Source organism: Amphiura filiformis, chromosome 20 (genome assembly GCF_039555335.1).
Source record: "Amphiura filiformis chromosome 20, Afil_fr2py, whole genome shotgun sequence".
In the NCBI taxonomy this organism is placed as follows: Eukaryota; Metazoa; Echinodermata; class Ophiuroidea; order Amphilepidida; family Amphiuridae; genus Amphiura; species Amphiura filiformis.
The window spans coordinates 23,887,871-23,900,634 of record NC_092647.1 but is presented as its reverse complement, the minus strand read 5'-3'; the positions used below and the strand labels follow the sequence as shown (position 1 = coordinate 23,900,634).

Below are 12,764 nucleotides of genomic sequence, written 5' to 3'. Positions count from 1 at the left end.
ATTTTTAGACCAAGACATAGAACTAAGTTTATCCGTGTTCAGTAACAAAATTGGTGGGTTTTATAAAAAATGTACTTTTCTTCAAAACCATTAGAGGTAATGACACGATTGTTTCACCAATAATAGGAAACATACTATCCTGTTATAGCTTACAAACACAAATTATTTGTATGTCGGTAAGTATTTTATTTGAATTTTTGAATTTGGGTACAGTTCATTTTAAATCACCCTGTATATATGGTCTTTAAAGTACTAGAATATTAATTTCTCAATTGCATGGAAAATAATCACACGTGCCAAAGCCTACTCTCCGAATACAAATAGATGTAATTTGTGCTTGACTGAAAAATATTATTTCATTTGTAAACCACTTGTGTCAACTCTTAATAATAGAAATGAACTTGTGAGTGCTTGTAGACATAAGAGGAAGTACTTATAATAAGTACTTCCGTGCGGGTGCAAAATATAAGCGGACCTTTCGGCGGTTAATAGTAATAACATCGCTGGCGACTGGACTTTGAGATTGACTTTGCCCAAATCTGTTGTTACTTATTGACAATGAATAATGAACACATGATTTTATTCATACAAATAATACGTACGTAGAATCACGTTCAAAGTAAATCACCAGTATGTAAGTTGTTCTGTTTTCTATAATAAGTTTATCCTTTTTCCCGCCTGTTGGTGGAAAAGGGTTAAAAGATATCCAGGAACATGATGACGAGTACAGACGATCAATTACAGGCGTCCGATGATTTTGGAACAGGGCAATCAACGACTGTAAAACAGAGAACAGTGGGTATAGCATACATTCTAGGAATTCCACTGGGTAAGTAGAGACAATCAGGTTGTTTAAATTAATAGAGGCTGTGGGTTCGAGTCTTCACAGTAAAGTGAAACAGACAAAGCGATCGAACACCCCAAACTTCTAGACAGGGTATAAGTTCTGACTCTGACGCTGAGTTCTGACTCTGATTCGTGAGCTCTGAGTCTGATATCAACATCAACTTGAAGCACCCCAACATGTACATACCATAATGGCCTTTCATTAGGTTTCTTTGGTGCCCATCAATTGCACATTACGCTCTTCTTAGAGTCACCAATACCTATGCTCAGAACGTAGGGAAATAACTAATGGTTGGTTTGGACAAACGGAGCACAACGCCATCGTCCCTATATCTTCGTGTCAGAAATTATTACCATGGTAGTAGGGCGAATCCACTAGTTCGTGATTTTGTTCGATATAGGCTGATCGGCTCAGACTTTTTAAGAAACCATGTTTATCGATGGAAATCCTGGTTCCTTGATCAACAAAGCACCTTTTGGATCAAGAAATCAGGCTCATCTTTTATACGTGTCATACAAGTGAGCTGTTTTGCCGTCTCTGTTTATCATGCCGCTCGTCGCCTGTTTTCTAGCTTGGCACTTACTTCTCACCCAGATCACCTATGGCTCCCTGCTTCCGTATCTTATAGATGCCTGCAGGTTTTGATTTGGAGCATGTTGTGGCCAGTGCCACCAGCGTACCTATCAGGGCGTGTAGCAAGCGGGTGGACAGGTTGAATGAAGTCCAGGGGCCCCGAGCAAAAGCGAACAAGAAATCAGGGGGGAGAGAGAAAAAATATGTTAAGGGCTCCGCACTGCTCCTTGTCCATGTGCCGCGAGGCTTTACGCCCCTGGTACTTGCAGTTAAACCGTGAGCATTGAACTGCGAGCCAAACTGTGAGCATTGATTTTCTTTTCTTTTTCTTTTCCTACAAATCCTATAGGTTTCACTGGCGCTCATCATTTCTACCTTGGGAACTACTCTCTCGGACTCACATACCTTCTGACTCTTGGCTTAGCAGGTTTCGGATGGATAGCGGATTGGTTTCGTATGAAGAGTCTGGTGGTCGATGCAAATCGAGCCAACCAAGCCAGATGGAGATGGGAGAACCAACAAGAAGGTTTCCGAGATGAAAATATGCTGAACTACGTCACGGATAACCGGAAGTTATTGGAATGTTATCTCATGCTCGTAGTCACCGGTGTCCTAGGTAAGGTATAAAACAATAATTGTTGTATTGGCGTATCACGACCTACCATAAAAATAGGCTCTACCTGAGACTTTTTATATTTTTGCCTTGAAAAAATCGCGCTATGGTTTTGTTTCTATAATTTAGTGTATTTTTAGTTTAAAAAAACGTGTTTTGGGGATCATTTTGGCGGCCATCTTGAATATCTGCATTAGGGTTACATTTGATTTCGGAGAACATATTGGATGTCTTTTGGGGTCATATAAGGAACCTAAAAAGGTTGATTTGAGTAAGTCCTAGGGGCGTTAATGATAGCTCCCCTTTCTGATATAGTACAAAAATGTGGAAAAATGGCGTTCAATTTTTAATTGGCTGGTTAGGCCCCGCCCACATGAAATAAAAAATGTGGCAAATACTTTTTTGCATCTCTGGTGTATATTGTACAACATATTTATCCAAAAATTACTGACTGAAGCAAAAAATCAAGCTACCACTCACATGGAGACATTATTGTCTAGACTAATAGTTGCGAGCCGAATAATTCTGCCTCGCTTTCTGTTCAGCTTTAGATTACGTTGCTGGGAGAAGCTGTATTGAGAAATCTTACTGGTGTGTGCAAGGAATACAATGACGTTATGAGTATAATAAGTCCATAGCCCCCCCCCCTCCTTCCCACCCCCCCCCCCCCCAATCCTAATAGACACTTGCTTCATCAATTTAATAATTCAAAAACAAAACAAACAAACAAACATCGTGTCTTTATTCTACCATTGCCTCTCCAGGTTCCCACCAGATGTACCTCAAACGTTATGGATGGGGGATAGCTTACTTCCTTACGCTAGGGATGGGCGGTGCTGGATATATAATGGATTGGTTTCGGCTTCCAAGACTACATCGACGATATAAAGAACAGTTGAAAGCCAAAAGCGAGGGAGTGGAATTCACTGACCAATTCTACCATCTTGACGATTGCTATGTTTGTTGTATCGTTCTCGGTGTCCTGGGGTGCCATCGCTTCTACCTCAAACAATACGTATGGGGTCTTCTATTTTTCTTCACTTTGGGGTTCTGGGGTATCGGATGGCTAATCGATATGATTCGATTGAAGTGGATAGTGGAACGGGCGAATCACCAAATATGGATGGGTGAAGAAAACCGTCGCCTATTAGCAGGGCAACCAGCCCCTGTTATTTACTCGTCAGGAACTGCCTACGTAGGTGCAGCACCAACGTACGTAGAAAAAGGTGGTACTCCAATGCCACCTCCAGCTGCTACGATGCATGGGTACTATTTCCCCGCACAAGCTCCGGGGTATCAAAACCTGGAATCACAACCACAACCACCCGATTCTACTGAAATAGGAACACCGACTCCTCCGCCTCCTCCTTATACACCTGTCGCAGACGCAGCTAGTGCGTTGCCTGAATCGACATTAGTAGGTGATGGTGAGATTGAGGACAAACCTAAAGTTATGCCTAATGCTCCTCCACCAGATGAGCAAAGTCAGTGACGATGAAGAAATGAATGAGACAAAGAATTACCAATGGATTTAATCATTGTTTAACACACTGGGTGTCTGAAATTAATCTGCTCCAATACATAATCACCGTAACTTTTTTACACCGTACGAGGGTCATTCAAAAAGTTTTACCTCCACTCTCATATCTCAGCTTCTGCAAATAGTAGTCATTGCATATTTTCCATGTAGTTTCTTATTTAGCTTGTGAAAAAAATAAGTTTCAATATCTTTTTTCGTCTGTTGAAAGCGAAGTCAAAATGATATCAGGATTAGGTGCTGTGGAAATGGTGAAAGCATGTATCTGTAATGAAGACCAATATTTGAAGTGACTACAAAATACCATTTGGCCACTTCAGATGGCTTAAATGGAAGCTGACATAGCCTGCAGCAAAATATCAACAATTATGTAAATGACAAAAAAAAAAAGCTTCTTCACTCCAACAAAACCCGTTGTTTTTCGCACAAAAAAACCCGATAAGAGCAGATCAGAATAGTAATCAAATTTCACGTTTTTCCTTAAAATGCCCGAAAGACATTTACGCAGGAATTGTTTGTATTAGCAAAATATGACTAATTTGGAATCATTTGAAACCTGCTATGGATATGGCATTTGGTATATAGTTGAAGAAACTGTGAAAATTATTAATTTAGACTTCAACACTACTTGTTTATTTCTGATTACCAGGAGCGCTTTCGAGGAACTTCCTCGTCATCAGCCGATGTTGTTAGCTCTGATGTTTTCTTGGAAGGTCCCTGCTGCTAATTGATCTGGATAGCTTCCAGGACCCTCCTGGGAAATTCTTTTGTTTCTTTCTCCAGTATTTTTACGTTGTCCCAGTCTATTTGGTGCGTGTTCTTGCTCGCTTTTACATGTTCGTGTACAGCCGATTTAGAGCCAGCCGCTTTCGACTTATGTTCTGCAAGTCGCTTTTCTAGCTTCCTGCCCGACTCTTTGATATGTGGCGTGACAATCAGCACATGCAATTTTGTAGACTGTTTCCGACTGTTTCAACTTGTCTACCTTGTCTTTCGGGGAGACCAAGGTCTGACGTAATGTCTGATGGGGTTTAAATGCGGTAGGCACACCTGCTGTGTTGAACACTCTACGTAGACGTTCAGAGGTGCCTTCAATGTAAGGCAAGGTGACAGTGAAGGCCCTACTCGCGGACTCGGACAGTTTCCTGTGGGTTTGATTTATCCTTTTTTTCACGAGCACGTAAGAAGGTCCAATCTCTGTATCCACAACTATACGGAGCGCTGACTTAATGTGCGATGGATCCGTCACTATTTCACTTCTGTGAATCAACGTTCTGACCACGCTTAATTTGTGTTCCAGAGGGTGGTGTGACTCAAAACTCAAGCATGCGCGTATTTTTTTTTTGGGTGGGGGTGGGGACCGGGGTAAAAGCAGGGAGCTGCGTGCAGGGGACAGCCAAAACGGGGCGGCGGAAGAAGAAAAGGGCGGCAAAAACAGGGCGGCAAAAACGAAGGGGCGGCAAAACGAATTAGCAAAGAAAAAGGGCGCCAAAATTGAAAAAGCATAAAAAATTTGAAAAAGGTTGCTTTTGGGACGCTGGTGCCTAAAATCCTTTTTTTTTTTTTTTTTTTTTTTTTTTTTGCTCTTCACTTTTCAAACGACCGTGAAAAAATTGGGGTCAACCTTTTCGGGCTGTTAAGGAAGGGGCGGCAAAATTATTTCTTCTTCAGCCCCCGGGGTTGGGGCGGCCACGGTACGTCACTGTCAAGTATTGGTCAGTGTGTGTAGGTTTTCTGAAGATTTTGATCTTCACACTGCCGTCGCTAACCCGCACGATTAAAGAATCGAGGAAAGGAATTTGCCCGTCTTCCTCTTCCTCCCTGGTGAATTGAATGTTCTGTTCTTATCCTGCCTGTTGATGTGACTGGTGAATTCTTCCACGTGTGCGGTCTTTAACACACAGAATGTATCGTCGACATATCGAAGAAACAACCGCGGCGGGTGAGGAGCTGATGACAAAGCTTTCCTTTCGAAGAATTCCATGTACGCGTTGACCACCAACGGGCTACAGGGGCTTCCCATCGCGCATCCATCTTTCTGCTGGTAAAACTTCCCTCTGAATACAAAATAGGTGGTGTTCAGACAAAATTCAAGTAGTTGGATAACACTGTCCACATCAAGATTTTCTGCTGTCTCTTTCTGCCAGGTGTCGTCACTTTCCAATAAATCACGAACCACCGTAAGGGCCTCGTTCACCGGTATGGAGGTGAATAGAGCTGATACATCGAAAGACACAATAGACTCATCAGGCTCTAATTTAAGATCTTTGATTCTTTCAACAAATGCCTGAGTATGTGTGATGTGATGTTCCGTATTACCTAAGCGGAGAGAGGATGTCTGCGACAAACCGAGCAAGATTGTAAGTTACTGCACCAATGCTCGAGACAATTGGCCTGATGGGTGCACTGGCTTTGTGGATCTTAATCAGTCCGTAAAATCTAGGGACATCCGCTACCGTTGGATATAATTTCCAATACCGTATGTCTTGTTGTCTATGGCACCCTGCTCTTTTAGTTCTTTCAAGAGCTTAATGAGCTTGCTTTGGAACTTTTGAGTTGGATCTTTCTTTACCTCTTCGTAGACTTTCTGATCTTGAAGTAAAACCGAGGTTGATCAGGTTGGTCCTTAGCCGTTTCCAAGAAAACATCAGAGCTAACAACATCGGCTGATGACGAGGGATTTCCTCGAAAGCGCTCCCGGTAAGCGAAATAAACAAGCAGTGTTGAAGTCTACATTAATAATTTTCATTGTTACCACTACGTATGAATCTGCAATTCTATACCTGAGAAACTGATTTGCAAATAGCAAAAAGTGGCAAAAAGTGTTGGGTGTCTTTCTTTTTTTAACTTTCAGCTCTGATTAAAGTCATTTCATACAGATGGTTCCGAATTAGATTCTTATGCTTTGAAAGACCATCAGACATATATAACAGCAAAAACTGGATGCTGGTATTATTTTTTAAAGTTAAAAATGCATTTTTTTTTAATCATTGTCCATCTTGTTATCTGGCAACACGTTTCATGTTGTTTAAGTTATAATCTATTAACATTATCATAACCCTTGCTTGCATAGAGAATAAATCTCGTAGGACAATAGAAAATTGTCGTTATAGAATCCACACTGCTCCTTTATTTACCAATACAATATTTGAACTCTTGCCGACCCTAAACAGTAGGCCCACAAGCTTGAATTGTACACAGTAATAATGCATTACCGGGTGTATTTGATGATTTCTTTATACACTACGTTCCAATATTGATAACTACCAAACGAGAAACGCTAGTAAATTCAACTTGATGAAGAACAATAAAACATTTACTGACCATGCCATTCGTACTGCTGGTCCAATAGTATGGAATTCATTAAAACAATAAAACATTTACTGACCATGCCATTCGTACTGCTGGTCCAATATTAATGGAATTCATTAAAACAATAAAACATTTACTGACCATGCCATTCGTACTGCTGGTCCAATAGTATGGAATTCATTAAAACAATAAAACATTTACTGACCATGCCATTCGTACTGCTGGTCCAATATTAATGGAATTCATTAAAACAATAAAACATTTACTGACCATGCCATTCGTACTGCTGGTCCAATATTATGGAATTCATTAAAACAATAGAACATTTACTGACCATGCCATTCGTACTGTTGGTCCAATATTAATGGAATTCATTAAAACAATAAAACATTTACTGCCCATGCCATTCGTACTGCTGGTCCAATAGTATGGAATTCATTAAAACAATAAAACATTTACTGACCATGCCATTCGTACTGCTGGTCCAATATTAATGGAATTCATTAAAACAATAAAACATTTACTGACCATGCCATTCGTACTACTGGTCCAATATTATGGAATTCATTAAAACAATAGAACATTTACTGACCATGCCATTCGTACTGTTGGTCCAATATTAATGGAATTCATTAAAACAATAAAACATTTACTGCCCATGCCATTCGTACTGCTGGTCCAATATTAATGGAATTCATTAAAACAATAAAACATTTACTGACCATACCATTCGTACTGCTGGTCCAATATTAATGGAATTCATTGCCAAATTCAATTTAAAAAAACTGCCAATTCAGTTAAACATTTCCGCAAAATATATAAACGTGATTTTATTTCAAAGTGAGTGAATGTTCTTAGTCATCCAGTAGTTTCAAACAGAGTTTTGGAATTAAATCTAATATACTGGAACTTACTTTTTGCAACTATTGCGACGTTGCGTCTAGAACCACCAGACTTCATCAGTATTAGATTTAATTCCAAAACTCTGTTTATTTGTTCAAAGTATGATTAATTCTTGAGCATGTTGAGCACTGTGTTTCTCGTTTGTTTGTCTTCTTTTTTTCTTTTGAAATAAAATAACGTTTTGGATTGCGGCATTTCGTGATCCACAGCCTCATCCCCCCACTTTTCCCAAAAAAAAGTTGAGAATTTTACACCACTGGATACTAGTACCTCTGGCTATTTCTTGCAGATTAATTCGTTTAGCAAAATATCGTTAAATTTGAATTTCGTTCTGGTGCACCAGAGCGAAATTACAACACATTGTCTATGGAGCAGTGTAATACACATAATCATGCATAACTGGCAAACGCAAAATCGGAATCAACGGAAATTTTGGAAATAAGCTTTTTCGTGGATATCTACTGAAAATGTCATAAAAAGAGGATGCTAGGATCACGAAATCCTCCTTTAATAGGGTGTACTTACCATACCATGTTTACTTTTAAAATTTTAAAGATATTTTTTGCGTCACTTTTAGATATCATCAACGAAAGGACAATATTCCGAAAGTGTTTTGCTCAAATGTTTGTTTATATCTAGGGCCTACATATTGTAACAATTCCATAAAAAATAGATAAGTATTTCTTTTCCAAAAAAATTAGCTTTTACTGTCAGATATGTCCCCTTTTAATTTTCTGCCTCCTTTCGATTTTCTGCTTGTGGAACACTCAGTGCTTCACGGAATAGCCTGCTTGGTAAACTGTTTTAAGATGGCGCTATACATGCCATTCCTGATTTAAATGCACATTTACTTTAAGATGGCGCTGTCATCATTCTGACACAAATGCCAGGCGGTATATGACACGCGTCACGTGACGTACAAGCCTGCCGTAACTATGAGGCTGAACGATCCAATTTATAATATAAACTGAAAAACAATATAATTACAGAAATCGTGTTCGCCCCCCCCAAAAAAATAATCGGAGTAGGGATGTGCCCCCTTAGAAGTTAGAAACTTTTGGAAAATGAAGACCCAATTGAAGCCATTCGGTGGACCATTTTGTCACTATTATTGTGTAAGCTTGAAAAAGCCTAAAACGGACCAGTTGAAGTCATTCATGGACAGGTTTGACTTTTATTGTATTTATTATTGCTTTATATGTACCCATAGAGTTGCGTCACGCAGCCCCCCCGAATCCGCGCCTGTACATACACCACTAGCATAAATTGTTATAAGCCAATGCTTTATAAATTATTGGTAATAAAATAAGTTAAATGGGTCTTTGGTTGTATGTTACTCAAACAAACTATATTAATTGAGCCAAAAAGTTTTTGAAAAATAGGACGTCTCACAGCTGCAGAGCTCGATTTGCGGTGTGCAATTTGCCTAGGAAAAATTGGTCAATTTCACCCCCCCCCCCCCACAGTTTCTTGTTAAACAAAAAAAACATCTGCACAAACATGATATTGAAGCATTTATTTGTAGGAATTGTGTGATAAAAACTTAAAATTATAAAATATTAATGTGTACTTTTATATGAGAATATAAGTTTTGAAAGTTTCGAGCAATTTCAAACTAATTTTGACTGAGTTTGAGTCGAATTGGATTTCAAAATCTTCACAAGCTTTGAGATAGCGGCATACTTGTATTTCTGGCTATAATTTCCGATGATTTTAATATTTCTATACTCTCCTGGTGGCTTTTTTATGGCCTACTTCTTGGAATGTTTTCGAAGATATAGATACAAATAACAAACAGACATATTAATATAGCACACTATTCGCAAAGTATCCTAACACTATAGGTAAAGTGCAACCTATACACATATAGACTATACCATAGTCGATTTTTGACAATATATTATTAATCATGATGAACGCATTCAGTTGAACTCAACATTATATACAGCTATTTAGTGAAGTATTCAATAAAAATTGTTAACTTACGTGAAATTTCGAGCCAGAAAAAACAACAACACTGAGTTGTCCAGTCGAAAGCTCACATTAGTAAAAGTTTAGTTGTTTGTGTAGGTTTAAACTCTACCAATTCACTGCAAAAACATGTGTTTATATTTAAACACGATATAGTGTGTATTTATAATAGAACACTTAACAAACACGTAATAAGTGTTTATTAACAATGATTCAGCATGATATTAACATAACTTAGTGTTATTAAACATGTAGTTTAAAGGAAATCTGTACCATAAACTAATCAATGGCTAATATAGTTATATACCCCTAAATTAAACATACCAGACACTCTAAATGAATTTCGGAATATTCCTAACAAAGAAAAAGCACTTTTATTCCTTCGTTTCTGTATTCAAGGGAGCCGCCATGATAGCTGCTTGTGAATCCTTTCTGCCACAAACGGTAGTGTAACCTTTCACACAGACCCACGGCGAGCGTGTGTTGCTGTATGGCATATTTCGCGACCCCTACAGCGAATTTTGGTTTTTAGTGCTGTTTTTACTTTTCGTTCTCAAAAGACATTGTTGATCATAAATATTACTTAAAATACATTTTTTTATGTTCTTCTGTAGTTTTATGGGTAGAAATTCTCGCGTTTTCTTTTGAACGAATGTTGAATCTGAACTTTGGTAGTATTCGCTTCGTGTCACCAAAGTTCACGAGGGACGAGGCTGGTGACACGGATTTCGCTGGTTTCAAAATCGGGGTACCGTTACAGCGTAATAAAAATACATCGGGTATCAATATGGCAGCCACCATGGATCGCAAACTCACCGCTAATCGTCGTAAGGAATTAAGAATTTCTCCTTTATTCATACTGCAGTTACACAATACACAGTGCTCTTACCATTAACGCGTGACCTCTACAAATGGCCTACGTTAAAAGTATGGGGATTTGCCTAGTTAACGTCGCTGTGTGAAAAAATAACCGGCCAATATTAAAAGTACTCTTCTAAAGTTCTAGAAAATATAGCTTTGTAACAGAGGATGATTTAAGGAAGCCCCATCATGCACTGTAAAAGTGTTATCACTAGAGTTTCAACTGCCACTTTACTTTTCAAATCCCATTGAACTCTGTGCAAAAGATGTTGTTTTAGAATTGCCCGTGTGTCATTATTACTTGGTCGATTTCAGATCTAAAGTGATGTATGCATGAAGGATATATCACGCCTTCTGTAGATGACATAAAATGTGAATTCGACCAACTTTTTGAAGGGGTTTTTATTGTAAATATATCTGTCCAAATTCAAATTTAACCATGCACGTGTGTATGCAGTGGGCGGGCAGTGGTGACATGTTCACTCACACAGCTGTGCTAACCGCAAGACTTGCTGGGAAGTGCTTAACTCATCCTCTGGTTTTGTAACATGGCCTAAATTTTTAGCTAATTTAGATGTTTGGAAATATGCGTACTTTGGTGTTTTAGTGTATGTTATAGGTAATAGTACATTGCCTAGTTAACGTCGCTGTGTGAAAAATAACCGGCCAATATTAAAAGTACTCTTATAAAATTCTAGAAAATATAGTTTTGTAACATGTCCTAAATTTTTAGCTAATTTAGATGTTTGGAAATATGCGTACTTTGGTGTTTTAGGAAGGATATGTAAACGACAGATAACACCAAAAATATGAAGAAATTATTTCCAAACCGTGTTAAGTCTGCAAACCACCATGGTTCTCATTTTCAAGAACGCTGGTTAACAATAAGCACGTATTGTCTCATTTCGTAAACAAAGACCACACAGAATTGTTCTCTAGCGCTCGCTTTATAATCGTTCACCCAACTGAAACTATAATCCCAGCGCATTGCTCCATTGTATGTGTAAAGCAGAAACTTATGTTGTGTGTATTTAACCAGAGAAGATATGATTTAATCAGTTGAGCTGTTTTCAATGAGTGTTATCTTGGTTTAATAGCTTTTAATGGGGTTTAAGTCCTGCAAAGGTCGAGGTGAATTCTACTGTAGACATGACTGCATCATGTTGGACGTATATAAGCTTGGGACTTTTACTGTTTGTCGTTTTTATTATTGCTGCAACTATATAGCCATTGATTAGCTTATGGTACAGATACCCTTTAACACTAATTACGTGTTTATCAAGTGTCGCTCTAATAAAATTTGTTTTTGCAGTGTTAATATGTCAAAACCTCAACAGAAAAATTTCTACAAAACGTTACTCTAACAATGTAGAAATATTTTGTCAGAAACACACTAGTGCATAATATTTTTACAACATTTTTACCGTTCTACGGATAAGATATCACTTTAAAACATGTAAAAGACAATTGGAACAAAACTTAACAGTAACGAAATAATGACTACCTATACAAAGCTATAATTTAAAGTGAAACGGACGTCTGGTTTCTGAACACCTTACGCGTAACGCGTTCTGAACACATGCGTTCCAATATATATTTTTCAATTTTCCTCAATATGTGTCCACTTTTCTGTAGCGCTGGTTTCATACTTACATGCCGCTTGTCGCTGAGCGGCATGACGCATGAGCAGTGCAGCCAAACGGACACAATCAAGGTTTATGATTGGCTGATACGTCAAGCGGCAGCATGTAAGTATGACAGAGGCATTAGTTTACTAAGCGTTTGCAGAACACATTTTGAACACTAAAATATCGAAGGTTTAGAACAAGAAGGCCCTTTCTGCAATAGCTGTCCCACACACGTTTGGATAATTTCTGCATTGCTGTAAACCCCCAATGTCTACTTTATCTTCTACATACATGACATATCTTAATATGCTAAAAATAGGCCTACATAAATGAGGGTTTAGGGGAAGAATGCCCTACCTGCAATAGCTGCCAGGTGCCATATTTTTAGATTGTGCACAATTAAGAATGCAGAAATTGTCAAATGTCTACAGGGCAGCTATTGCAGATAAGACCTTTCCCGGCCATCGATGTAGTTTTCAGTGTTCGATTACTGCTGAACGCCAGTGCTCAACAGTTGAA

At 38.6% G+C, this 12,764-nt stretch overlaps 2 protein-coding genes across 2 annotated transcripts; one reads left to right on the top strand and one right to left on the bottom strand.

The window, feature by feature from the left end:
* Positions 1-521: 521 nt before the first annotated feature.
* LOC140141890 (uncharacterized) lies at positions 522-4,612 on the top strand. Its single transcript, XM_072163760.1, has 3 exons — positions 522-829; positions 1,770-2,036; positions 2,798-4,612. The coding sequence occupies exons 1-3, from the start codon at positions 715-717 to the stop codon at positions 3,523-3,525; spliced, it is 1,110 nt and encodes a 369-aa protein (XP_072019861.1). The 5' UTR covers positions 522-714; the 3' UTR covers positions 3,526-4,612.
* A 735-nt stretch (positions 4,613-5,347) lies between these two features.
* On the bottom strand, positions 5,348-12,294 carry LOC140142218 (uncharacterized). Its single transcript, XM_072164185.1, has 2 exons — positions 12,271-12,294; positions 5,348-5,908 (listed from the first exon to the last, which is right to left on the bottom strand). The coding sequence occupies exons 1-2, from the start codon at positions 12,292-12,294 to the stop codon at positions 5,348-5,350; spliced, it is 585 nt and encodes a 194-aa protein (XP_072020286.1).
* Positions 12,295-12,764: the final 470 nt, after the last annotated feature.